At 51.7% G+C, this 27,721-nt stretch overlaps 1 protein-coding gene across 4 annotated transcripts; it reads left to right on the top strand.

The window, feature by feature from the left end:
- The first annotated feature begins 1,102 nt into the window (after positions 1-1,102).
- CAPN1 (calpain 1) lies at positions 1,103-26,334 on the top strand. Of its 4 annotated transcripts, none has more exons than XM_045556054.1 (22): positions 1,103-1,210; positions 2,499-2,766; positions 2,927-2,996; positions 3,263-3,381; positions 5,530-5,663; positions 5,772-5,940; positions 6,667-6,750; positions 7,089-7,174; positions 7,487-7,561; positions 7,696-7,856; positions 19,492-19,667; positions 20,540-20,551; positions 21,265-21,476; positions 21,577-21,616; positions 22,198-22,263; positions 22,344-22,401; positions 23,135-23,199; positions 23,634-23,702; positions 23,959-24,037; positions 24,688-24,804; positions 25,190-25,248; positions 25,626-26,334. In XM_045556054.1, exons 2-22 carry the CDS (start codon positions 2,500-2,502, stop codon positions 25,650-25,652), a joined length of 2,145 nt encoding a protein of 714 aa, XP_045412010.1. In that variant the 5' UTR covers positions 1,103-1,210; position 2,499; the 3' UTR covers positions 25,653-26,334. The 4 variants fall into 4 exon arrangements, with proteins under 4 accessions (XP_045412010.1, XP_045412012.1, XP_045412011.1 ...); XM_045556056.1 differs by having other exon boundaries at positions 1,177-1,248; XM_045556055.1 differs by lacking the exon at positions 1,103-1,210 and adding an exon at positions 1,398-1,646.
- The last annotated feature ends 1,387 nt before the right edge of the window (positions 26,335-27,721 follow it).

Genomic DNA, 27,721 nt, shown 5'->3' with positions numbered 1-27,721 from the left:
GCCACCACATACAGCTAATTTTTAATTTTCTGTAAAGATGGGGTCTCACTATGTTGCTCAGGCTGGTCTCAAACGCCTGGCCTCAAGCAATTCTCCCACTTAGGCCTCCCAAAGTGCTGAGATTACAAGCATGAGCCACCAAGCCTGGCCTGGCCCCCTTGCTGTTGTTTCTGCTAGGAACACCCTGCCTAGCACCTTTTCTAATTGACTCCTATTCATCCATAATCAGGACTCAGCTTCCTTAAACCTCAAAAATGGACCAGGAGATCACCCTCCCCCAGCAGGGGCTGGTCTGCCTTAGTCATGGGTCTCTGCTATGCAAAGACCTGCCAGAAGGGTTTAGTCAAGATAAATGGTGAATGGTGACGGGCATATAGCCCAGGAGCTGGCTCCAGCCCTGACTCACCAGGTGAGGGGGTTCAGACAAGTCACACCCTCTCAAGCCTCAGTTTTCCTCATCTGTAAACTGGGGGTGAGAGTGGGATCCAATTAGATCAGTGGCTCTTAACTTTTGGAGTCATGGGCCCCAGAGTCCTAGGAAAGCTATGCACTGTTTCCCCGGCAAAATGCTGTGTATAGGGCCTATAAAGGGTGCAGCAGCTGCGGGGCTGGGGCTCCAAGACCAGCGAAAAGGCCTGACCTCGGGACTGCTGCAGTCCCCCCAACCCCTTCTTGACTCCCCACCTTCTTGTAGTCCGTGAAGCAGGATCTCTGTGTGCTGAGTGGGCCTGCGGTCCTGCTCGCAGCCTCTGCCGCCTTCTCCCGGGTAGGGCGGCATATGGGCGCTTCCAGATGGGTGGGCTGAGGGCCTGAGGGAGGGGGCAGGAACGTCCACTTCTCCGTTTCCCGGTTCAAGAAACCCCAGAACGCTAGAGAGAAATGGGCTCCCACGGTTGCTCACCTCCAATTCATTCGCGGCACATACCGGGAAACCAAGGCCCCGCGGGCCAGGGACTTACCCAAGGTCACGAGGCGAGCCCCGGTTCCCCCGCGCCCCGCCCGCAAGCACGGGGCCGCGGAGCGGGGTGGCGGAGCCCGGGGCCTGAGCTCCAGGGCGCGGGGGTGGGGTGGGGGCGGGGAGGCGGCCCAGCCCGGAGCCGGGCTGCGGCGGCGGGGACCCGGCGGGGTGGGGCTGCCTTCTGCCGAGCGTCCGGCAGGGGTCCGCTGGCCGCCAGACCTGCGGGTCCTGGAGCAGCTGCCGCAGTCTGAGGTAATCTCGGCCGCGCGCTGGGGACCGGCTGGGAGCGGGTGAGGACAGCTGCGGCCGCGGAGACAGGGGCTCTGTCTGGGGAGGGGGCGGGCCGGGGGCTGCAGGGGGCGGTGCCACCAGTGCTTGACGACGCGGGAGTGCCCGCCGGGGGCGCAGCGCGGGGTGGGGCAGCCCGGCCCTGCAACTCGAGCTGCTGCCCCAGGTTAAAAATACCCCCTGCCCTGCCCTCCCCCACCCCCCGCGGTGCCCTTCCGTCCCCAGCCCTCCCCATCCCGACAGGCGCCGGCCCCTCCCCGGGGACAACTCTGCCTTTTACTGATTTGCCCTCTTGTGGAGTTGCCCGGGGCCCTGTGGAGGGAGGGGCTGGGAGACACCGAGAGTAAGAGATAGTCAGAGACCTTGCCCGAGAGATAAGGGAGAGCCGAGAGGAAGCGGGGTAGGAGCCCGAGGAGGAGGAGGAGAGAAGAGAGGGAGGGCGGAGGGGCGGCGGGAGGAGGGCGGGGAGGAGCGCTCTTCCTGGTTGGGCCCTGCCCTGAGCTGCCACCGGGAAGCCAGGCGCAGGGACGGCAGCGGCCCCCCCAACACCCCTCCCCCAGGTAAGAAGCTGGGTGGCCGGGCTTGGATTCCCTGACCCCAGCCACTGCTCCGGGGCTGAGGGCTGCCCCAGCTCAGCCCTTGCTCGGGGCCCTCTGCTTGCCTGGGACAGGGGTGGGGGCTCCGGAAGAGGCACAGCCCAGGCGCCTACCCCTGCCTGAGCTCACCACTGTCCCCAATGGCTGGGCTGGGGCCCACCAGCTCTGCATCCCAGCTTGTTCAGGGGTCTGGGGAGGGGGACCCCGACTGCCTGGGGTTTTCAGCCCCAGGGAAAGGGGCCAGTGTGCTAGGAGCTTGGCTAGTTTGGGGAGGGGGTTACAGGCTGGCAAACAGGGTGAGAGGCCTTCCTGGGGTGTCCCACCTTCCCAGTTCCTTGTGCCATCAGGAGGCTCCGCCCTGCCCCACCTGGCCCTCTGGCTGACTACAGAGCTGCAGGCCTAGGACAATGGGAGCCCTGAAAGCAGAGGTGGTGGCAATGTATGGGGGTAGAGAGGTGGTGGCGGGCACAGTCCAGAACTGGGGAGTCCCTTTCCTGGATTGTGGGAGCATAGGGAGGTGTCTGAGAGCCTGACTCCATGAGAGGAGCAGTGAGGCAGGCAAACCCTGGGCTTGGGGCAAAAGGGTGGGTGGGGGCAGGAGGGTAAGTGCTAGTCCTGGAAGGCCTGGGTTCTGAGCAGGCCCATCTGTCCCATAGGATGGCAGAGGAGATCATTACACCCGTGTACTGCACTGGGGTGTCAGCCCAAGTGCAGAAGCAGCGGGCCAAGGAGCTGGGCCTGGGCCGCCATGAGAATGCCATCAAGTACCTGGGCCAGGATTATGAGCAACTGCGGGCACAGTGCCTGCAGAGTGGGGCCCTCTTCCGCGATGAGGCCTTCCCCCCGGTGGCTCAGAGCCTGGGCTTCAAGGACCTGGGTCCCAACTCCTCCAAGACCTATGGCATCAAGTGGAAGCGTCCCACGGTGAGGGGGGCCATCCTGGGTGGGACTCAGCTGACTCCTCATCCTGGGTGAGGATAGGGGATGGGACTCCAGGTCCCTGGTGGGGAGGGGGGTCTGGGGTGGGTGGGTGCCAGTTTCTTGGAGAAGCCGACACAGGAACAGGACTCTGGGTCTCTCATAGGAGCTGCTGTCAAACCCCCAGTTCATCGTGGATGGAGCTACCCGCACAGACATCTGCCAGGGAGCGCTGGGTAGGCCCCTCGGAGTGGGGTTCCGGCTGTTTTTTCCACGGTAGTTCCCCATTCCCGTTCCTTTGGGCTCTGCCCCAACTCCTCCCTCCTGCAAGCCCAGACAGGCTCTGCCTATCAGCACCGGGGCTGGTTTGCCCAGATTCCTGGGTCTTTTCTGTAAGCTAAGCGGAGTTGGGCACCCCAGGTTCTCCCCTGAATGAACATCTGTGTGCACCCCTCCGGGGCAGATTGGTAAAGCAGGCCGATGTGGGTCCCTCTCATCCCAGGGGACTGTTGGCTCCTGGCTGCTATCGCCTCCCTCACCCTCAACGACACCCTCCTGCATCGAGTGGTTCCACACGGCCAGAGCTTCCAGAATGGCTATGCCGGCATCTTCCATTTCCAGGTGAAGGGCCCTGCACCCACCTGGGGAGGAGGGGTAGCAGGCACTGGGGGAGATGCGGAAAGGTGACCCATAGCACTCTGAAGTTAGGGTGGCCAAGGGCCACACCTTGCGGGGGCCAGCCCTCCCTCTGGAAGGTATTTGACCTCTCAGTGCCATCTCAGGTCTATCATGTGTGAAACTGTTGGGCAGGTATTTCGGCTGGCAGTTTTCCTGGGTGGTTGTATTTATTGGGTAGAAAGTGCTGGGGAGAGTAGAAAGACTTCTGTTATATCTTGTGGGAAAAATTTCTTTCTTCCTCGAGGTCTCAGTTTCCCCATCTGAAAAAGGAGTGTTCCACTGGGGCAAACAGATCGGCACATGTGGCCCTCCCCACCTGTCAGTCCTCCCATCTCCCACCTCCTCCTGGGCTTTGGCAACCTCTGACAGCCCCGCAGAAAAGAAAGTCTGTTTACACCAGCTTTTCCTGACGTCGTTTGCACACAGGGCCCATTTTTCAAGTCACAGAAATTAATTCTCAATGAGCTGGTGTTGGGAGAGACATACCCCAGCAACCCTGGATAAGACCCTCCAGCCTTGGTGGCCCTAGCCCTGTCCGGAGGACTCCTGGGTGTCCCCTCTTTCCGCCTAGTCAGGGAGCCCCTTACCCCACCCTGTACTCGTCCACCTTGCGCGGGAGGAGGTGGCCTAGAGGACCGTGTGGATTCACCTTAGCCGAGCGCCACACCTGCCAGGCTCTAGTCCGCAGGGGCGCGGCCTCGTCGCCTCTTTCCCCTCCCCCTTCCCTCATTCCTCCAATCTGCTCCTCCCTGGCCTCTAATTGGCCTGCTCAACACCCCCCCCCTTCATGCTCGCAACTTGTGCTCCTTGGGCCCCGCCTCCTCTCCACCCTCATTGTTCCGCCGTGGCCCCTCAGGTGGTATCTGGAGTACTTGTTCGCTTCTGGCTCCAGGCGCCCTGGGCCTGGGCCCTGACCCCTTCTCCTCCTCTGGGAAACCTGCCTCTCGTGGCATCTCTGAAGGGAACCCGGTGATTGCGGGAATCAGTCCTGCCCATCTTGTGGTTGAGGGATCCAGATGCCACATTTTCATTCTACATCCAATGGCATGCTTATCCCCCTAACCCCCACACCCAGGCCTAGATCGGGGAGGGAAGGTAGGGCGCATGACCTTAAAAGGGGCTACCTCGTGGAGAGCCCAGCCTTGGTTTGTTTCAGTGCTGCGCTAAAAGCTTTACCTGTGTGCTCTTGTTTAACTTTTCTGTGCCGAAGGCACTGCTGTTCCCTTTTATGGCTAGGGAAACTGAGGCTCAGAGGCGCTAACTTGCTCAGGGTCATGTATCTAGTTTACACTGTAGGGGCAAAGGAAAGCTTCCCCTCAGCCCTATGGAGGTTCGCTGAAAAATCAACTCACAAAAGGAGATTCATAGGAGGAATGGCATACAAATTTATTAGCATATGCGGGGAGGCAGGGGGAAATCACAGAGTGATTACCCCAACCTCCCAATGGGGTACAGAAGCTTATGTACCATTCTGAGGTGACAGAAAGAATGGAGGCTGGAGCATGGCCCAAAACCAGTTGTGGCGGCAAGACAGGTTATGAGAGGGGAAGAGGCCTGGCCAGCAAAGGTGGTCTCACTCTGTAGACGAAACCTCACGAGTAGCAGCCCTCACAGAGATGGCAAATGTTTCTTTCAGACATTTAAAGTTGTTAGACTCAGTTAATGTCTCCTAGATCTGAACAAGGGAGGGCCTCAGAGAAAACCTGGCTGTATCAACACAGATTTTTCTCTACAGATACAAATCTCCCCCACAAAAGACAGCTGTACAAGGCTGCTTCTGTTCCCAGGCCTTCTGAACAGCCATCTCAAAATATGTCAGACAAGTATATTTTGGGGTGGAATATTTTGATTTCCTTCAATACCTAGATACATGTATCTAGTGTATATCTAGTATACATGTATTTCACGTATATGTAGTATACATAATCTAGTATACACGCATCTCATGTGTATCTAGTATACATGATGATCTAGCCTACCTGCATCTAGTGCGTATCTAGAATAATGCATCTAGTAAGTGGTAGAGCTGAAGGTGGAGCTCAGGCCAGGGGGATCCCGAGGCAGGTACTCACTGTGCCCCTTCTCCTGCAGCTGTGGCAATTTGGGGAGTGGGTGGACGTGGTCGTGGATGACCTGCTGCCCATCAAGGACGGGAAGCTGGTGTTTGTGCACTCTGCCGAAGGCAACGAGTTCTGGAGCGCCCTGCTCGAGAAGGCCTATGCCAAGTGAGTAGGGGCCCAGGGCACAGCTCCAGCCCACCTTGAGGTGGGGGCTCCTGACCCTCTTATCAGGTCCTGCTTGATGCCACAGTGCTGATCTGGGGCTACCCACAGGGTAAACGGCAGCTATGAGGCCCTGTCAGGGGGCAGCACCTCAGAGGGCTTTGAGGACTTCACAGGCGGGGTCACCGAGTGGTACGAGCTGAGAAAGGCACCCAGTGACCTTTACCAGATCATCCTCAAGGCACTGGAGCGAGGCTCCCTGCTGGGCTGCTCCATTGACGTGAGTGCGCCCAGCCCCGACCCTCTCACCCTGATCCTGGTACCCTGCAGCCCTGGTATCCCGACCTGTCCTGTCTTCCAGTGGGTCCCTCTCCCCAACCCAACCCTAGCTTCATCCATCACTCCAGCCCCACCTTCCACCTCCACACCTGGTGTCACTCCTGTCCCTACCTCCCTGCTCCTTCCTCAAAACCTCAGCTCTTCCCCAGACTTGGTTTCCCAACCACCCACTGTGTCCACTTCCCTTCTCACTCCTGTCATCTCGCCCCATGCCCACCCTTCACTGCTCCTTGGTTCCCATGACTCATCTCCAGGCCTCCCTCATCTTTGATCTCAGACTTGACCCCAACATCATGGCAATCCTCAGCCTGACCCCAGCCCCCATTTCCCATCCCTACCTGGCTCTATCCTGACCTCACATCCCTCCACATGAGGCCCTCTGCAGGCTGTATGGCCAGTAGCAGTGTCAGTGGGGGTGCCTGGGTTCCTCCTGCCCCAGTGGCAGTTTTGGGGGAATAGCCAGGCTGCCCCCCACCCCAAAAAGGAGTGGCATCTATATGTGGGGGTGAGGAACTGGATGGCTAGATGGAATCAGGGTCCCTGCCTGCCACTCCCAGCAGCTGTTACATGTGCAGGTGGGAACGTCCACGACCCATGAGTGCTTGGGGCTCTTCTGATGTGCATGGGGGGCCTGGACCCCGACCACAGTGCATGTGTCTTTCTGCAGATCTCCAGTGTTTTGGACATGGAGGCTGTCACCTTCAAGAAGCTGGTGAAGGGCCACGCCTACTCTGTGACCGGGGCCAAGCAGGTACTGCCCTGGGTGGGGCCTCCCCTGCAGGGTGATTCCTGCCTCCTTGCCTGTCCTGGCCTTTCTGGCATCTGACCAGGGCTTTGGGAGGCACAGGCTCCTCCTATGACCTCTGACAGCCTTTTATCTCTCTCCTGGGGACACCCATCCTGAGATGCTTATCGTGTCCTGTCCTGATTGACTGTAGCTCATGTGCACGGCTGTAAATTCCTGGAGGACAGGCTTCATCTGGGTGCTGAGCAGGGCTCGGAGAGGGTGGGGTGGTATGGGAGGTGGGCTGGGAAGGGACGTTAAAGTAGGTGCCAGAAGCTGGTGCTGATGGGAGCTCTGGGGAACAGGTGAACTACCGGGGCCAGATGGTGAACCTGATCCGGATGCGGAACCCCTGGGGCGAGGTGGAGTGGACAGGAGCCTGGAGCGACAGGTGAGGGGCCGTGGGCAGTGCGCACTGGCTGGGGAGGCTCGAGGAAGCTCTTAGGTGCCCCTGACACTTCTGCCTGGGCTGGACTCAGGATTGAGTTACCGGGTCTGGGGACTGCCCTGATGGAGCTCAGGCTGTGCAGGGCCCTGTGCCCAGCCTGTGGCTTTGCTCAGGGCATCTGACCGGCCCTGATAAGACAACCCCATGGAACTGGGATCTCAGGGCTTGACCTTAGGAGGCCTTCTGACCTGGGCAGGGGTAGACAGGCCCCAGGGACAGAGCCCACCAGCCCCAGCAATACCCTGCTCCCCACAGCTCCTCAGAGTGGAACAACGTGGACCCTTATGAACGGGATCAGCTCCGGGTCAAGATGGAGGATGGGGAGTTCTGGTGAGTGGCCCCTGCCCAGGCTTGGCCCCTCTTGGGGCCGTCTACCCCACCTCTCAGTCCCTATAAACCCAGTCCGAGCGGCATCGTCGTGCTCTGACTGGGGCTGTGACTCACCTCTGCACTTTGATGCTCAGGATGTCATTCCGAGACTTCATGCGCGAGTTCACCCGCCTGGAGATCTGCAACCTGACGCCCGACGCGCTCAAGAGCCGGTCGATCCGCAACTGGAACACCACACTCTACGAGGGCACCTGGCGGCGGGGCAGCACTGCGGGGGGCTGCCGGAACTACCCAGGTGACCGGAGCCTTTGGGCCCTCAGGGTACACAGGGGCTGGGGCTGGGCCTCGCTGCTTTCTGGCTCCGGGGACTCCGGCAATGCACGTCACCCCGCCGAGCCTCTGTTTCCTCACTTGTAATATAAAGACAGTCAGGCTGATCTCTCAAATTTGCTTTGAGGAGTAAAATATTAAATGTCCTTGTAAATTCTAAAGAGCTGTGCTTCGCCCACCATTTTGGGGCTTGAGTCCTTCCCTCCTGGCCACCACCTTCCTCCCTTCTGCCACCTTTCCCTGGGCATCTAGATCCATGTGGCCAACTCGGAGCAATCTTTTCTTCCACCTTAGCTCAGCCCCTGCCCTGAGGGCACAGCAGAGCTGTCCTGCCTCGACCGTTCTGCTCTCTGACCTCTACTGGGACCCTTTCAGCTTCCTTACTCCACAGCCCTCGTGGAACTAGCTAATCTGTTGAACCCACCGCTTCTACACCATCCTTCACCTCCCATCATGCCTTCTCTCCTTACCTAGGTTAGAGTCATCATTTTAATCTTGTCCCTGCAAACTCTCTTAGTCTCCTGGCTCCTCCCTCCCGCTGCTCCTGCCACCTGGCACAACAATCCTAGTTGAACCCAGCTGTCCACCAGCTTGGGAAACATTGAATGTGGCAGGAGAGAAATCACAACTGAGGCTGTATTTTCCCTGTACATTCACAGCCACAAACCTCAAATGTGCACTTTGCATGCTCCCCTGCAATTCCACTACTAGCCAGGAATGTTCCTGTTCTCTCCTCAACCTCCCTCCACTATCATACTTTCACCTTTGGACACTTCATTGAAAAGATAGACCTCAGCCAGGTGCGGTGACTCACACCTGTAATCCTAGCACTCTGAAAGGCTGAGGCAGGAGGATTGCTTGAGCTCAGGAGTTTGAGACCAGCCTAAGCAAGAGTGAGACCTGTCTCTAATGAAAATAGAAAAAATTAGCTGGGTGCAGTGGTACGCGCCTGTAGTCCCAGCTACTTGGGAGGCTGAGGTGGGAGAATCGCTTGAGCCCAGGAGTTGGAGGTTGAAGTGAGTTATGATGACACCACTGCACTCTAGCCTGGGCAATAAAGCAAGAGTGTCTCAAAAAAGGAAAAAAAGAAAAGGCCAGGCACGGTGGCTCATGCCTGTAATCCTAGCACTCTGGGAGGCCGAGGAGGGAGGATCATTTGAGCTCAGGAGTTCAAGACCCCCATCTCTACTAAAAATAGAAAGAAATTAGCTGGACATCTAAAAATATATAGAAAAATTAGCCAGGCATGGTGGTGCATGCCTGTAGTCCCAGCTACTTGGGAGGCTGAGGCAGAAGGATCACTTGAGCCCAGGAGTTTGCTGGTTGAGGTTGCTGTGAGCTAAGCTGATGCCACGGCACTCTAGCCTGGGCAACAGAGCAAGATTCTGTCTCAAAAAAAAAAAAAAAGGAAAAGAAAAGATGGACTTCATCCTGTAGGACACCTAGTCATATTCCCACCTCCAAATCCCCTAGCCTTGTCTGCATCTGTGCCCGTCCTCACTGCCTGCCCACCTGTGACAGTGGCAGAACTGTCCCTGTTCATGGGGTCCCCCCACCTCTGAAGGGATTTACTCCTTTATCCATCACCTCTTTCTCCTGTGTTGTTATGAAGAATCTTCAGTCTTCAAATAGAAGCAATCCTCTGTTGACGCCACTTCCCCACCCATTTCTCTACCCCATTCAAAGCAGAATTTCTCAGGAATTACCACACCCCATGTCCTTTCTCACTTTGGGTTCATTGTTTAACCCTTGCCAGTCCAGCTGCATCCCTACCATGCTGATGAGACTGCCTTTTGAAGATCACCTATGGCTGTGGCTTTGACAGTCCCCTGCTGCTCTGTCCTTCTGTCCTGCATCCTCCAGCAGTCCCCAGTGTGGCTCACTGCCCTCTGTTCTGAAGCATTCTTCTCCCTTGTAGGGATCCGATTTCAGTTTTTCCTCAAATAGATAACCACTGTTCCCTGGCCATTTATTGAGAAGTACTTCCTTTCCTCACTGGCTAGCAGCACCAGCTTGGCCATATTAGTTCTGGGTCTGTTCTGTTCTGGGCTCACCATTCTGTCCCTTGGTCTGTCCCTCTGCCAGTAACATGTTGATTTAATTGCTATAGATTTATAAGAAGTCCTGCTATTGGACAGAGTGAATTCCTTCTTCAAGAGTCTCTTAGCTGTTCTTTTCTTTTGTTTTTGCATATGAATTTTAGAGTCAGTTTACCAAGTCCTATGAAAAATCATTTTCAGATTTTAATTTGGAATTGGATAAGATCTATAGACCAATTTGGGGAGAATTGACATTTTTACAATTTAAGTCTTATCCAAGAATGTGGTATATCCCTTTATTTTGGTCTTTAATGTCTTTCAATAGAATTATATCGTTTTCATCATAAAGAACTTAATACATCTCTTGAGATTTAATCCTAGGTACCCTATCATTTTGTTCCTATTGTAAACACTTTCGCCTTTAAAATTAATCTCCCACATAATCGTTGCTGATACAATAACAAGCATTTGACCTTTTTTTTTTTTGAGACAGTCTCACTCTGTCACCCTGGGTAGAGTACAATGGTGCCATCGTAGCTCATTGCAACTTCAAACTCCTGACCTCAAGCTATCCTGCCTTGGCCTCCCAGAGTGCTAGGATTACAAGCATGAGCCACTGCTCCCGGCCTCTATTGTCTTTATTAATCCTGTGAGGCGCTTGTTAATATTAATCTTCACAAAGAAATGACTTTTGACTTCGTTGGTCTTTTGTATAGTATTTTTTTTCTATATTATTAGTCTTTGCTTTTCTGTTCATTATCTCCTTTCTTCTACTTTCTTTGGATTGATTTTTACGCTTTATGACTTCTCAAATGTTCATTTCATTAATTTAGATTTTTTTCTATATAAGCATCTGAGGTGATAAATTTCCCTTTAAGTACCTCCTTAACTGAGTTACACAACTTTGATACATAGTGTTTTTTAAAATTGTAATATAATTCTCATACCAGAAAATTCATATTCTAATGTATCCAATTTAGTGGGTTTTAGTATATTCACAGTGTTGTACAAACATCAGCATTATCTAATTCCAGAACATTGTCTTCACCCTCAAAACAAACCCTATATCCATCAGTAGTCACTATCACTCCCCCACCCCCCACCCCTGGCCACCGCTAATCTACTTTTTGTCTCTATGGATTTGCCTGTGCTGGACTCTTTCCCTTAGCATAATATTTTCAAGGTATATTCATGATATAGTTTGGTAAGAACTTCATCTCATTTTTATGGCTGAATAATATTCCATGGTATGGATATATCACATTTTGCTTGTTCATTCATCAGTCAATGGACATTTGGGTTGTTTCCAGTTTTTGACTCTTGTGAATAATGCTGCTACGTGCATGTGTTTATGTGAACATATGTTTTCAATTCTCTTGGGCCTATAACTAGGAGTGAAATTGTTGGGTCGTATGGTAACTCCGTGTTTAATTTTTTGAGGAACTGCCAATTGTTTTCCAAAGTAACAGCACAATTTACATTCCCACCAGCAATGTATGAGGATTCTGATTTTTCCACATGGTCTTCAAGACTTGTTATTGTCCATCCTTTTTATTGTGGCCATCCTACTGGGTGTGAAGTGTTATTTCATTGAAGGTTTGTTTTGTTTTGTTTTGTTTTTAATCTCTCTTCAGTTTTATTTGGGGTCAGGGTACTTGTTGAGTTTTTGATCTGCATTTTCCTAATGACTAATGGTGTTGAGCATCTTTTCATGTGCTTGTTGGCCATTTATACATCTTCTTTGGAGTGTCTAGTCAAATACTTTACCCATTTTTAAATTTGGTTATTTTTCTTTTCATTGTTGAGTTGTAAGTGTTCTTTATATGTTCTGGATATGACTCTTACAAAATAGATAATTTTCATATTCTCCCATTCTGTGGGTTGTCTTTTCATTTTCTTGATAGTGTCCTTTGAAGCACAGAAGTTTTTAACTTTGATGCTGCTCAATTGATCTATTTGTTGTTGTTGGTCATGATTTTGGTGTCATAGCTAAGAATCCATTGCCAAATCCAAGGTCATAAAGATTTACCCCTATGTTTTTTCGAAGAATGTTATGGTTTTAGCTCTTATATTTAGGTTGTTGATCCATTTTGACTTAATTTTTGCATATGCTGTGAAGTAAGGGTCCAGCTTAATTTTCTTCCATGTCGAAATCCAATTGTCCCAACATCATCTGTTGAAAAGATTGTTCTTTTCTCATTGGATGGTCTTGGCACCCATGTCAAATCATCAATTGGCCATAGATGTATGAGTTTATTTCTGCACTCTCAATTCTATTCTTTTGGTCTATGTATCTATCCTTATGCTAGTACCACATTGTTTTTGTTTGTTTGTCTTTTTCTTTAAGAGATGGGGGTCTTACTCTGTCTCCCTGGCTTGATAGAGTGCAGTGGCATGATCATAACTCATTGCAGCCTCCAAATCTTGGGCTCAAGTGATCCTCCTGCCTCAGCCTCCTGAGTAGCTGGGACTACAGGCACACACCAGCATGCCCAGCTAATTTTAAAATGTTTTGTAGAGACAGGGTCTTACCATATTGCCCAGGCTGGTCTTAAACTCCTGGCCTCAAGTGATCCTCCAGCCTCAGCTTCCCAAGAGTGCTGGGATTATAGGCATGAGCCACTGCACCCAACCCACACTGTTTTAATTATGTAGTTTTGTATATAGTAAGTTTTGAAATTGGGAAGTGTGAGTCCTCCAACTTTGTTCTTTTTCAAGATTGTTTTGGCTTGTGGGCTTACAACTCTATATTAATTTGTGGATCAGCTTTTCCACTCTGTGAAAAAGGCTGCTGAAATTTTGATAGGAATTTCATTGACTCTCTCAATCACTTTAGGTAGTATTGACATCTTAAGGACATCAATTTGTCCAATCAATAAAAATGGGCTGTCTTTTGATTTTGTTTTTTTTTGTTTTTAATTTCTTTCAGCAATATTTTGTAATTTTTGGTGTATAAGTCTTTCACCTCCCTGGTTAAATTTATTTATTTTCTTCTTTTGGATGCTATTGTACAGGAATTGTTTTCTAAATTTTCTTTTCAGATTGTTTATTGCTGGTGTATAGATAGAAGCACAATAGATTTTTGTGTCTTGATTTTGTAACCCGTGACTTTGCTGAATTCATTTATTAGCTCTAATAACTTTCTTGTGGATTCTTCAGGATTTTCTATATATAGGATCATGTCATATGCAAACAGAGAGTTTTACTTCTTCCTTTCCAATTTGGAGGCCTTTCATTTCTTTTTCTTGCCTAATTGCTCTAGCTAGAACTTTCCGGAAAATGTTGAATAGCAATGATATAAGTGGTATCTTGTTCCTGATCCTAGAGGGAAAGCTTTCTTTTACCACTGAGTATAATATTAGTTGTGGGTCTTTCATAAATGCTCTTTACCATGTTAGGAAGTTCCCTTCTATTCCTAATTTTCTGAATTTTTTTTTTCTCATGAAAGGATGTGCTTTTTCTGCATCAATTGAGATGGATGTGGAGTTTTCTCCCCTTCATTCTATTGATGTGGTGTATTGCACTGATTTTCTTTTGTTGAACTGTTGTTGCATTTCTGGGATAAATCCTACTTTATCATGGTGTATATTCCTTGCAATATAGTGGTGGATTTGGTTTGCTAGCATTTTTTGGAGGGTTTTTGCATCTATATTCATAAGTGATATTGGTCTGTAATCTTCTTATGATGTCTTTGTTTAGTTTTGGTATCAAGGTAATGTTGGCCTCATAGAATGAGTTAGAAAGTGTTCCCTCATCTTCAGTTTTTTGGAAGAATTTGAGAAGAGTTGGTGTTAATTCTTCTTTAAGTGTTTGGTAGAATTTGCCACTGAAGCCATCTATCTGGTCTTGCACCTTTCTTTGTCGAGAGTTTTTTGATTATTGATTCAGTCTCTTTATTTTTATAAATCTATTGAGGTTTTCTACTTTTCTCGAGTCAGTTTTGGTGATTTGTTTCTTTCTAGGGATTTTTCCATTTCATCTAGATTATCTAATTTGTTATCATACGATTGTTCATAGCAGTTCCTTATAATCTTTTTATTTTTGTTAGGTTAATAATGATGTCCCTCTTTAATTCCTGATTTTAATAATTTGAGTGTTCTTTTTCCTGTTCAGTATGGCTAAAGGCTTGTCGATTTTTTTTGTTTTACTTTGTTTGTGACAGGGTCTCTGTCACCCAGGCTAGAGTGCAGTGGCATGATCATAGCTCACTGCAGCCTCCAACTCCTGGGCTCAAGCAATCCTCCTGCCTCAGCCTCCTGAGTAGCTGGGACTAGAGGCGCTCGCCTCCACACCCAGCTAATTTTTTAATTTTCTGTAGAGACAGGGTCTCATTATGTTGCTCAGGCTGTTCTCAAACTCCTGGCCTCAAATGATTCTCCGACCTCAGCCTCCCAGAGTGTTAGGATTACAGGCGTGAGCCACAGTGCCCAGCCTTTGTCAGTTTGCTGAGCTTTTCAAACACCAGCTATTGGTTTAATTGATTTTATTGATTTTTCTCTATTGTTCTCTATTCTTTAGTTCATTCATTTGGACTTTAATCTTTATTATTTCCTTTCTTCTGCTTGCTTTGATTTTGACTTACCCATTTTCTAGCTTCTTAAGGTTGAAGGTTAGGTTATTGATTTGATATTTTTCTTTCTTAATATACACACAATGTTTTCATTGGCATTCTATATGATTTCTCATTTCTATTATCATCTCTTTTTGATAAACTAGTTGTTTAGAAGTGTGTTTTTTAAAACTTCTAAACATATGGGTTTTTTTCCCCCTAGTTTTAAAAAAAATTATTTCTATCTTAATTTCCTTGCAGTCAGAAAATATAGTCTATATGAGATCATAGCTTTGAAATGGCAGTATAGGCTAGCCTGTGGCGAGTTTTCATAAAGGTTCACATGTTCTTGAAAAGACAGGCTAATATTTATACTGTGACTATATGTGAAGCACTCTTCTAAATATTTAAAATATGATAATTTGCTTAACTCTCACACTGAACCTATGAGTTAGATACTATTATTATCCCTATTGTATAGGTAAGGAAACTGAGGCACCGAGCAATTAAGGAATTTGCCAAAGTCACTGATCTATTAAGTGGTACAGCTGGGATTTGAACCCAGGCAGTGGGATCCTGGAGTCTGTTCTCTTGACCAGTACATTACTAAGTATTGGGGGAATGTTCTATAATTGTTCACCATATCAAACTTCTTGATTATTTTGTCTGCTTAATTTATCAATTACTGGAAGAGGGATGATAAAATTTCACACCATCCTAGTGGTTTTGCCAATTTCTCTTTGTATTTGTTTCAGTCATTTTTCTTTATATATTTTGAGCTATGATATTGGGTTCATCAAGTTTCGAATTATTATAAGCTCCTAATGAATTAAACATTTTAAAAAATTATCTGGGGACAACCTTCATCTCTAATAATTCCTTTTACTTTCAAGTCTATTTCAGCCATTGTTTCTATAGCTCTTCCAGGTTTCTTTGGCTAGTATTTTTATATGTCTTTTTATATTCTTTGATGTCCAATCTTTCCACAGCCCAATATTTTTTTATTTTTTGTAAGCAACATATAGCTGGCTTTTAAATAATCCAGCTTGAAATTTTTTGTCCTTTAATTACAGAGTTTAGTTCATTTATACTCACAGTGATTAATGATTTATTTGTAATTATTTCAACTGACTTAATGTGTTTACTTATTTTCTACTTGTCTCTCTTGTCATGCTGTTTTTTGTATTGAGTTTTTTTTTTTCTCTACTAGTTTTTTCCTCTATGAGTTTGAAAGACATAAGAGTTTGCTTCATACACCCCAAAGTTTGTTAATCGGTATCCTTACCCTCCTCCTGAACAATACAAAGACCTTAGAATATTTAACTTGGATCACACCCCCCCTTTGTTCATTATGCTATCATTAGCTAGCATTTTAATTCTAAACAATTTTTTTCTGCCATAAATTAAACATCATCGTTATTTGAGATAGCCTGTATTTATTTAGATTGCCCTCAAAATAATAGTATTTTTGTTCACCATTCTCAGACCTTTCATCTGAGATCATTTTCCATCAGACTGAAATATATGCTTTTACATTTCTTTTAACAAGGATCTATTGGTGATAAACTTTCTCAAGTATTTTCTAAAATTCCTTTATAGTGTGCCTATTCTTAACAGTTCTCTGGATATAGAAGTCTGGATTGACATTATTTTCAGCCCATTGAAGATACGATTATTCCTTGTTCTGCTTCTATTGTTGCTATGTGTGAGTCCAGAGTCTGTCTACCATGTTTTGTTTAAAAAAATCTTTTAAATTTTTTTCTTTCATATTCTATGATTTCATCATGATCTGTGGAGGTATGGATTTCTTTTCATTCTTCTTTGGATTTATTGAGCTTCCTGGATCTGAATTGACATCTCTCAACAATTCTAGAAAATTTTTAACCATGACCCTTTAGAATATCACCTCCTTCCCACTCTATCTTCTCCTTTTGGAATTCCAATCAAATGTGAGATGTACCTTCTCATCCCATCTTCTCTCTGGATTGTGTCCCAGGTAGTTTCCTCAGCTACATTCTCAATTCACTAATTTTCTTTTTGGCTGTGTCAAATCTTTGGTTAGTTCTTCTAAGTACTGAATTTCAATTAATTTTTTTTTATTTCTAGAAGTTTCAATGGATCTTTTCAAATCTGGTAATTCTAGCTCATGTTTCCAAACTTTTCATTTATTTCTTTAAATATAGTAAGCATAGCCTTTTTTTTTTTTTTTTTTTTTTGAGACAGAGTCTCACTTTGTTGCCCAGGCTAGAGTGAGTGCTTTGGTGTCAGCCTAGCTCACAGCAACCTCAAACTCCTGGGCTTCAGCGATCCTACTGCCTCAGCCTCCCGGGTAGCTGGGACTACAGGCATGTGCCACCATGCCCAACTAATTTTTTCTATATATATTTTAGTTGGCCAGATAATTTCTTTCTATTTTTTTAGTAGAGACGGGGTCTCGCTCTTGCTCAGGCTGGTCTCGAACTCCTGACCTTGAGCGATCCACCCACCTCGGCCTCCCAGAGTGCTAGGATTACAGGCGTGAGCCACTGCGCCTGGCCAGTAAGCATAGCCTTTTATACCCCGTGTCTGAGAGTGTTAATATCTGAAGTCTTGGTTTGTCAGTCTTTGTCCATTGTAGCTGTGGGTGCTCAGTCATAGTGCCTTGTTTCCTTGTTAAGTCTCTGCCTCATTTGGCCTAGAAGTTCACGTGTGGGAGTTCTTTTTGAGTCCTCAGTTGAAGTTCCTGCCGTGTGTTTCTATCAGTCCCTTGGAATGCCACCAACTTAGATTGGACCCTTTTAAAACTAAATTCTTTCCTTAATGTTTCCTTGACCTCACAGGCAGTATATATTAAAACTGAAGGGTCATGTGAAGGCTGGCTTGTGTTTATTTATTTATTTACTTTTATTTTATTTTTTTTGAGACAGAGTCTCACTCTGTTGCCCCGGCTAGAGTGCCGTGGCATCAGCCTAGCTCACAGGAACTTCAAACTCCTGGGCTCAAGCAATCCAACTGCCTCAGCCTCCTGAGCAGCTGGGACTACAGGCATGCACCACCATGCCCAGCTAATTTTTCTATATATATTTTTAGCTGTCCATATAATTTCTTTCTATTTTTAGTAGAGACGGGGTCTCGCTCTTGCTCAGGCTGGTCTCGAACTCCTGAGCTCAAACAATCAGCCCATCTCAGCCTCCCAGAGTGCTAGGATTACAGGCGTAAGCCACTGTGCCCAGTCTGTGTTTATTTTTTTCCCTCATCCCAGTGGGCTTTATTTTTCTTTCATCCTTAACTGCTGGCATTCCTCATGAGGGTTCCAGTTTTGTCACCGGAATCTCCTATTGGATTCTTTGCCTCCAGTAGATCCTGGACTTTATCTTCTGCCCATGTATCCAGGGTTCAGGGTATCCAGGGATCGACAGAAGTCCTTTGGCATTATTTACCTTGCAAACTCCTAGACTCAAGTGATCCTCCTGCCTCAGCCTCCCGAGTAGCTGGGACTACAGGTGCACACCACTACCACTGACTCATTTTTTCTATTTTTAGTAGAGATGGGATCTTGCTCTTGCTCAGGCTGGTCCCGAACTCCTGAGCTCAAGTGATCTTCCCGCCCCGGCCTCCCGGAGTGCTAGGGTTACAGGCATAAGCCATCGCACCCAGCCCACTTAAAGTGTATAATTCAGTGGCTTTCAGTATATTCCCAGAGTTGTGCAACCATCATATCAATTTTAGAACATTTCATTATCCCTAAAACAGACTGTGTATCCCTTGGCCCTCACTTGCCAGCCCAGACTATCACTAATCCACTTTTTGTCTGTGGATTTGCCTGCTCTGAGTATTTTATATAAATGGAATCATACAATATGTGGTCTTTTGCTACTGCCTTTTTTCAATTAGCATAATATTTTCCAGGGTCATTCATGTTGTCACGTGTATTAGTACTTTGTTCCTTTTTATTGCCAAATAACATTCCATTGTTTGGATATGCATTTTGTATATTCAATTATCAGTTGATGGATAATTGGGTTGTTTCCTCCATCTGGCTATTATAAATAGTGCTGCTGTGAACATTCACGTACAAGTTTTTTTCGTGGGCATATATTTTAATTTCTCTTGCGTATATACCTAGGAGTGGAATTGCTGGGTTATATGGTAGCTCTGTGCTTAACCTTTTGAGAAACTGCCCGACTTTTCTCCAAAGTGGCTGCACCATGTTAATTTTCACCAGCAGTATATGAGGTTCCGATTCCTCCACATCACCAACACTTACTTATCTTTTTGATTATTGTCAGTTTGGGGGGTGGGGTGGGGGGATGGGGGGGCGCTGTGGCTTATTAGTGCCTTTAAAAAGAAATTTTGCATATTCTTTCCAGTACTGGGTAGTTTTAGTCAAGAGGGTTCTTCAAGCAGCTAAATCACCAAACTGCCAGAAGCGCAAGCCCCGGCTGGCTCTCTGTGGCCTCCTATCAGACCCCTGTGTTCTCTCTTGCCCTCATCTAAGTCATTGCCCACACAGCGGCTCGAGTCACCTTTTAGAATGTTAATCAGTTCGTGTCCCTCTCTGTTGCAAGCGTGTTGCAGGGTCCTTTTGCACTTTGATTCAATCCACACACCTTAGCCCCTGACCAACGGCTGCCCACCTCTGCCACCTCCCTGGATCAGCGGGCTCCCCGGATGCCTGCTGTCCCGCAGGTGTGCAGGGCCTCTTCCCCACCTCTGCTCTTGGATCTCCCTCTGCCTGGCTCGTGCTTCCCAGCATCTTCCCAGAGCTGTGCCTTCAGGTCTCAGCTCACATGTCACCTTCACTGACCCACTTCCGCTTGCTCTCTGTCATTACTCTGTTCACTGACCTGACTTGCTCACGCTCAGGCCTTTGCTTCTGGACTGCAAGCCCCGGCTGCATGCCGGTCACCTGGCACACGTTGGGCACTTACTAATGTTTGTCGAATGAAGGAATGGACACAGGGGAGTGTGCAGGTGAGGCTTGCACAGGGCCACTCTGCCCCACCTCTGATCTCGCCTCCCCCGACCTGCAGCTACCTTCTGGGTGAACCCGCAGTTCAAGATCCGGTTGGAGGAGGTGGATGACCCAGACGACTACGGAGATCGCGAGTCAGGCTGCAGCTTCGTGCTCGCCCTCATGCAGAAGCACCGCCGCCGCGAGCGCCGCTTTGGCCGGGACATGGAGACCATCGGCTTCGCCGTCTACGAGGTGAGCCTCGGGGTCCCCCCCAGCACGGGCGGGCTTCCGCCAGGGGGCGCCAAAAGCCATCGCTGCCCGGGCCCGTCCTGGGCGCACTGGGCAGCCGCATCCTGAGGCTGGTGGCCCGGAGCGAGCCTCCAGAGGCACCTGCCAAAGCTCTCTGGCCGGAACGGGACCTACAATGCATCCCATGGGGGAGCCGGGAGAGGAAGGTGGTTGGCTCGGCAAGGAGAGATTCTGGGATTCGCCTTCATCCTCGGAGGGCGGGATGCTGCTCTGGGAAGAGGAGTTGGCTCTGCTGACACCTAGGGAGGCAGCTTCTTGGGTCAGACTTTGGCTCAGCTTTAGAGAGAAGAGAGCCTGTGCCATGGGCTGCCCCAGGGGAGTCGGGAGCTCCCTGTCTCGGAGGAGTGTCAGTGGAGGCTGGAATGGAGGTGTATGACAGGGACGCCCCCACACCCCCATTCTCTGTGGTTATAACTCCTGACTGTGTTCAAGACGGAGGTGGGGGGAGAGGGGACTTCTGGACCTCCCTGGTCAGGGCAAAGGAAGCCACAGCGTTGGCCTACACACAGAGCCCCTGGCAGCAAACTGGTGTGGACCTCTCATGTCCCTGGGCTCTAGGACCTTTTGGTTAGCCACTCTGGGGGCTGTCCTGGAGACTGTGACTCAGAGCTGAGCCCTAGGACATTCCCCAGACAAAGAGAGCCCTGCCTGGGCCCTCCCTCTTGGGATCACTCTCTGGTGTGGGGACAGGTCTGAATCCTGTCTCCTCATCCTATCACTCCCGCCTAAGAACTCAGGATCTCTGCCCAGGATGCACTCTGCCCTCTGCCTCTGGGACAAACACGCTTCTCTAACTTCCCCTGTCTCTCTTGCAGGTCCCTCCAGAGGTAGGTGTGGCACCTGACTCACCTGGATTTACATACCCCCAGCACATGACCTGAGGGTGCCCAGAGGGGAGCAACACAGTGGCAAACCCACCCTTGCATGGACAGCTAAGAAGTCACCGTGTTTTACTGCTTGAAAAGTGCTTTCCCCTGACTGTTCAGTGGGCAGAACAAACATTGCTCTCCTGAGGGTCAGAGCAGGTATAAGTGAGGGGGCCAGATTTGAACCCTGGTCCTCAGAGCACCCCCGGCATGCACACACGAGGCTCTTCCCATCTTGCCGTTGACACTGAGTAAATGCTGACTGGGGCATTTTGGGTCAATATTGGGTGCAAAGTGTTGAGCAAGTTGCTTAAGCTCTGAGCCTCAGTGTTTGTCTGTAAAGTGGGCATAACAGCACTGCCTCACAGGGCTGTTGGGAGCATTAAATGAGGTGCCAAGCTCCCTGCAGCGTCTGACATGGGGAAACTCCAAGTAGTACTAGTGAGAATATTTTATTTAAATATGTGCCTTATCTACATTTAATCACTCCTTATAACCCTCCACGCTTGCAGCAGGTAGGGTAACATTTTACAGATGAGGAAACTGAGGCAAAATGTCTTGTCAGGGTCACACAGGCTGTGAGTGACTTGGAGCCTGGGGTCTGGGTCTGGGGTTGGCCCCTGAGGAGAGGCTGAGTGGGCAGCTGCAGCCCCGCGCCCCCTCCCTCCCTCCAGCTGGTGGGCCAGCCGGCTGTGCACTTGAAGCGGGACTTCTTCCTGGCCAACGCCTCCCGGGCGCGCTCCGAGCAGTTCATCAACCTGCGGGAGGTCAGCACCCGCTTCCGCCTGCCGCCCGGGGAGTACGTTGTGGTGCCCTCCACCTTCGAGCCCAACAAGGAGGGTGACTTTGTGCTCCGCTTCTTCTCGGAAAAGAGCGCTGGGACCCAGTGAGTCAGCCTGGCCCCCTGCTGCTCTGCCCTCCCCCACCTCCAGGCCCCTTGCTTTGTCCCCCACTCTGACCCCGCTGTTTCTTCCCACTCTCTGCAGGGAGCTGGACGACCAGATCCAGGCCAATCTCCCTGATGAGGTGCGTGGTCCCAGCCCCACCAGGCATCGTCCTCTCTCCCTTTCCCCGGGTGTGTGATGAGGACCTGGATATACCAGCTCCTGGGCTCTGGGCTCCTGCCGGCCAGGCACACCCCTATCACCCCACGAGAGCCCTGAGAGTAATGCTAATCCCTCATCTGCCCGGCACTTCACAGTTTGCAAGGACTTGTGATAATAACGGTGTGATCCCTGAGCTCTCTCTCTTTGCTGGCTCTGTGCTGAGCACTTCACTTGGGTCATCTCATTTCTTCCCCGTGACAATCCTGTCTGGGTCCTGTCATGAGATCTCCTCTGAGTGGGAAACTCAGGTTCAGAGAGGTTAAGGAACTTGCCCAAGGTCATACAGCAAGGATCCAAACCCTTCCCTTTCATCACTGAGCTGAACTGCATCCCCCAGGGGGCAGGGTGGGCACTAGATCCCCATTTTATGGGTCAGAAAAGTAAGGCTTGGAGAGTCTGACATGCAGCAAAGGAGTGGTCCCCACGCTCCCTCCAGCTGCTGTCCACATGGCCGGGGTGGGCCCCTTACCTGCTTTCCCCGCTTCTCGATTCTCGGTCCAGCAAGTGCTCTCGGAAGAGGAGATTGACGAAAACTTCAAGGCCCTCTTCAGGCAACTGGCTGGGGCGGTAGGTTGGGCGAGGCGGGGTGGGCGGGGCTGCCGAGGGCAGCCGGTCCCCGGGGAGGTGCCATCCTCTCTCTTCCCCAGGACATGGAGATCAGCGTCAAGGAGCTGCAGACCATCCTTAACAGGATCATTAGCAAACGTGAGTGTCCCCAAGTGTCTTCTCCACCTTATTTCCTGCCCCCCCCCAAATTCCTCCAAGTGTTAGAATCGGGCTTCAGCTCCCATCTTAAGCTGAACCCCACTCCTTGGTGTGTGTGGGTGGGGGGACCTTCCACTGCCTTTCTGAGCCCGGCTCCCTGCCATTTTCACCCCAAACGCCTCATACTGTCCTACTGCATCCCTCTTCCCTGTCCTGAGTTCTGTGCCTTGGTTTCAAGGGCAAGGCTCCCCTTCCTCCCAGAGATGCCCTCTGGGCCAGGCCAAGTGGCTAGGGGAGCAGAACGTGGCTGGCTTCACTCTCTGTGACACGCAGCTGAAAGCAGCCGCCCCGAACCGCCCGTGCACCGCGCTGCCTCTGACCTCCGTGGCTCAGTTCCCTCGGCCCAGAACCTTCTTCCTCTACTGTGCTAGGGAAGCCCTGCCGGCCCTCTGAGCCTGCAGCGAACCCCACTCTGCCCAGTTTCTTTCACCTCTGTTTAGCGCTCATTTAATTTTGCATTAGATTAATCTGTGGCTGTCAGGACATTGGCTTGATTGCTAAAATCCTTTACCTGTATTTCCTGGTGAGAAAAACAGTCCTGCCCACTTCCTCTGCTAGATTTCACATCCACTGGCAGGAATCCCACCTCCCCAACTGCGCCCTGCCTGGCCCCAGCAGGGGCAGGCACAGGATGCTCACTGGGTTGAGGGCTTGGAACTGATTTTTCTTACAGACAAAGACCTGCGGACCAAGGGCTTCAGCGTGGAGTCGTGCCGCAGCATGGTGAACCTCATGGACGTATCCTTCCGTTTGCTTGTGCCTCCAAAGTGGCGTTTTGGGTTGGGATATGGGCAGGAGAAAGGCACTGGGCGAGCTGTCCCAGGAGCAGCACAGAGGATGGGACAGAGCTGTGAAGTGTGGATGCACCAGTGCCCCGTGGTCAGGTGTCTTCTGGGGCATCTTCCTGTTAATTAGGAGGGAGAAACTGAGGCACAGGGCTTGTGTCAAGTGAAAAGTAGAGCTAGGCCTGGTGTTGTCTCTGCACCCCTCCCCAGCCCACTCCACTGCACCCCAATTCAGAGAATGAGGCAAGCCTGGTTCCAAGCTGGTTGCACATGGCTCCTGCTGCTCCTGCCCTGCCCTCCCCACCGGCTTGCTCTCTGCGGCCCGCCTCCCCTTCTCCCCAATTGCTCTTTCTCACTAGCTGTGGAGTTGCCTTAACGGCCGCCCAGCGTGATGGCAATGGGAAGCTGGGCCTGGTGGAGTTCAACATCCTGTGGAACCGCATCCGGAACTACCTGGTAGGTCGTCCCCACTGGCTGGGAACCTCCCTTCCCCTCTGTGGCCTCAGTCACACGGGGCCAGGCTGCTCAGCTGGTGCCCAGGCTGGCTGAGTGGGCCAGGCCCTCCTCTGCAGCCTCCCCAACCCTGAGCCCCCACGTCTCAGCAACTGACCCACCTTTGGGCCTCTCCCCTCCATCCACAGCCACCCTGGGGGGGTGGGCAGGCGGGGCTAGCTGACTCGGCCTGGCTCTCACCCTCTGCCCCCCACCCCAGTCCATCTTCCGGAAGTTTGACCTGGACAAGTCGGGCAGCATGAGTGCCTACGAGATGAGGATGGCCATCGAATCTGCAGGTGAGCCCCAGAGGCTAGTGGCACCTGTGGGGCCCAGGACGGATGACCTCACTGCTCCCAGGCCCCAGGCTGCTTCCTTGACAGCTCCCCAGGGCAGTGGCCCACCCCACTGGCCCATGTCCCTGAGGTGCTAGTGATGATGTGGTAATAGCCATCTTTCGTATTCTCTCCATGGTTACTGAGCTAAGTGCCTTCTCAGCTTTCCTTCCTCCTTGCTGCAGCCTAAGGAGGACGGGGTCTTTTATGATCCCCACTGTGCACGTGACAATAGTGAGGCTCAGGGAGGGAAGGTGACTGACCTCCGGCCTTGCAGCCTGGAGGGGCGGAACCAAGCTGCAGAGCCTCCCCTGGGAGAGGAGTGGGGCCCAGCCTGGCGGCCCTGCAAGGATGAGGCCAGGGCATTTGGGACAAACAAAGCCAGACTCCTACGCCCTCGCTGGCTAGCTCCTGCTTCTCTGGCACGACCTGGGCCCTGGTGCTCCCTCTGGGACTGGCCCTGCCCAGGAGGCCCCTGGAGAAGAGATGGCCCCAAGTACCTTATCTAGCCCCACCGCCTCCCTTTCTGTTCCTGGGGACCCTGCCCCTCTGCACCCCTCGTCCTGTTGGGCAGGGGCTGCAGCCCCCTGACCTCACTCACTCTCCTGGGCCAGGCTTCAAGCTCAATAAGAAGCTGTACGAGCTCATCATCACCCGCTACTCTGAGCCCGACCTGGCTGTTGACTTTGACAACTTTGTGTGCTGCCTGGTTCGGTTGGAGACCATGTTCCGTGAGTGTCCCCAATTGGCTCTATCCCACCATCCAGCCCTATCTGAAATGCGTCCCCTGTGAGCTGGTGGGAACAGACAGATGGGTGAATGGCAGATACAGGCCAGTGTAGTAGGCATGTGCCAGAGAGGCTGAGGTCTGAGGTTGGGCCCAGGTGGCCTCAGTCCTTGGTCACCTGGAAGCTGAGGGCTAGGAGAGTGGGGCAGGGGAGGGAATTGGAGGGCTCTCAGGCAGCAGGAAGAGCCACTTCGTGCCTTCAAGGGGTGACAGCCTAGAGTGCTGTGGGAAGGTGGGGGGAGGGTCAGGCAGGAAGAGGGGCCAGTCCTGGCCCTGTGCAAATGTCCCACTGTGTTTTCACCCCATACCATCTTTTCTTGAACACACAGGATTTTTCAAAACTCTGGACACAGATCTGGATGGAGTCGTGACCTTTGACTTGTTTAAGGTGGGAACCTCCTTGGGCCCACAGTGGGGGAAGAATTTGAGGTGGTTGAGTTTCCTTATTTGACCAATATTCTCCTGTCCCTTCCTGGCAGGGGCTTGGGCCTCAGAGCCAGCCCAAAAGGCTGGGCCTCCTGAGTCCTGGAGGGCTGGGGTGGGAGGCCTGGGCTCTGGGAAAGGAGTAGGAGGGCAGGCTCTGGGGGCCTCTGCTGGAGCCAGCAGCCTGGTCTCCTGGGGGCAGAGGAGTAGGAAAGTAGCCCCCCAGTAAGGATCCCTCCAGGAGACGAAGAGATGGTGGCTGCTGAGCCTTGGGGCAGTGGGCTGGGCTTGGGGTTCGGTGGGGAGGGAGACTGAGGAAGCCGTCTGCTCTCCACCCTCCAGTGGTTACAGCTGACCATGTTCGCGTGAGGTGGGGTGTGGCCCCCCGCCTAGCTCCTCTCCTCTCCTGTCCGCCAAGCCACACCTCCTACCGCGCCACGACAGCCCATGCCAGCTGCAAGTGCCTTCCTCAGAGCTGGGAGGTGCCCACCCTCCTGCCCCCTCCTCTCCCAGCCACGCCCGGTCATCTGCCCTGAGCAGAGCTGTGTGGCTCTCCCTACCTGTACCAGCCATGGGCTTGGGATGGCCCCCCAGACCCTCCCATCACCCTACCAGGAAGGCAGCTTTCGCTTGTCCCTGCCTCAGGACAGCCCCAGGCCCCCCAAGCATCCAGATGTGTCCCCTCCCCTCACTTCAGAGGCCACCCACCCAGCCCAACCCCCAGCCTCACTTGCGGACTGTAAACTAACCACTAGCTCTGCACACGCAGTGCAGGCGTGCAGAGCCCCCTCCCGGCTGGGGGAGCCCCGGGGCTGGGACGCCTGTGCCTTCCCTGCAGAAGCCAAGGCCCCCTCTCTGCCCGGCAGCCCTGCCCAGCCTGCAGGGTGGTCAGGCCCTCGCTCCCTCCCTCTTTTTTATATTGGTGATTTTAAAGGGGACTCTTCAGGAACTGGTGTACTGGTTACGGGGGTGCCAGAGGCACTAGGCGTGGGGTGGGGAGGTCCCATGTTTCCATGTGGAGGAACCCCAAATAATAAAGGAAAAGACCCCATATCTGTCTCTGGAGTGTATTTCTCCCCAACCTGCTGCCTGGCTTATGGGGACTGTGGTAGCCTCAGCCCACCCCTGCCCTCCCACCTCTCCATCCTCCATCTCCTTCCGCATGGCCCTGGAGGCTTGCACTCCTACTGGAACACTGGGCAGCTGGGTGGGGACATTCTGGCCCTGGCAGGTCACGGAGGATGGGCCCCAGCCCCAGCTGCAGGGACAGGGCCACGGCTGAGGCCAAGGTCCTGCTCACCCCCTGCCTTTCCTGCACACTCCCGCCCCCTGAGGTGACACTCCAGCTGAAACCTACACCACTACTTAGCACAAACCTGACCCCCCGGCGAGCTCCCCCAGAGCACAGAGCCTCTTTCAGGTCTTCCTGCGGCAGGGGAGCCCCTGTGACCCAGACACCTGCAGCTTACATAAGCCACTCCAGCCCCCTCTGGGATCCCAGCTTTTTTTACCAGAGATAAGAGTGGGTTGGGGGGTGATGGGGGATGGGACGCAGCCACACATTAGGATGGCATCTGCAGGGCAAAGGCTGAAGGAGCCTGGGGGCTGCCCCTGGCAGCCTCTGCTTGGAGATTGAGGTGGAGCCCCTGCCTCCGAGTGGCAGACTAGAGACTGTCTCTGCTGTCCTGAGCTTGCATTTTGCCCTTGTCCCTTGGGAGCCCCTGGGTCAGGTCCTGCTGGGCTCAGCGTCCTTGTCAGTAAGGGAAGTGGCTTGTCTCTTCTTGGAGCCTGGGCTGGGGTGGAGGAGGCAGGCAAGGGTGGGGGTGGGCAGCTGGGCCCACTCTCCTGCTCACACCCTTAGTTGTTCTCTGCACTGGGCTGTGTTTGATGAGGGGGTTGGGACACTGTGGGTCTGGGTGATCTTGGGGGCCCTAACCCTCAAACACTCTGAGGCTGAGAGTGCCTGGGGGGCAGGGAGAGAGGGGCCTCCTCTTGGTTGCCCTATTTGGGGCATTTTTAAAGGACTTTTCCCAAGTGTCACCTGTGCAGCTGAGCTCCTGACTTCTTGTGGAGTGGGGGAGGGGCAAGCAGTGTAATCACTAGGACCCCGATATTCTGACCTCTGAGCACGTAAGCTCCGCTGCGACTCGGGGCCCAGTGACAGGAACTGTGTTCCATGTACCAGGGCCATAACTGGGCTCCTGCAGATGCCTCACGGTGGCCTCTGGAAGAGAGGGAAGGTGACGGTGCTGCACTCACTGCTGGGGTCCTGCCAATGGGGACAGGCAGGCAGGACAACTGTGCCTGCAAATCTGGGTGGTGGCTGTGAGGCAGCTCTCCGGGTGAGAGACGAGACCTGAAGAAAGGGGCTGGGGGAGGGGAGGCCTACAGTTGTGGGGACACCGGAACCCTCCTGTGGGGTGTAACTGGAGCCGTCT

The sequence above is a fragment of the Lemur catta genome, chromosome 7, assembly GCF_020740605.2.
Source record: "Lemur catta isolate mLemCat1 chromosome 7, mLemCat1.pri, whole genome shotgun sequence".
Classification (NCBI taxonomy): Eukaryota; Metazoa; Chordata; class Mammalia; order Primates; family Lemuridae; genus Lemur; species Lemur catta.
The sequence above is the reverse complement of the archived record's forward strand: the minus strand, read 5'-3'. Positions and strand labels throughout refer to the sequence as shown.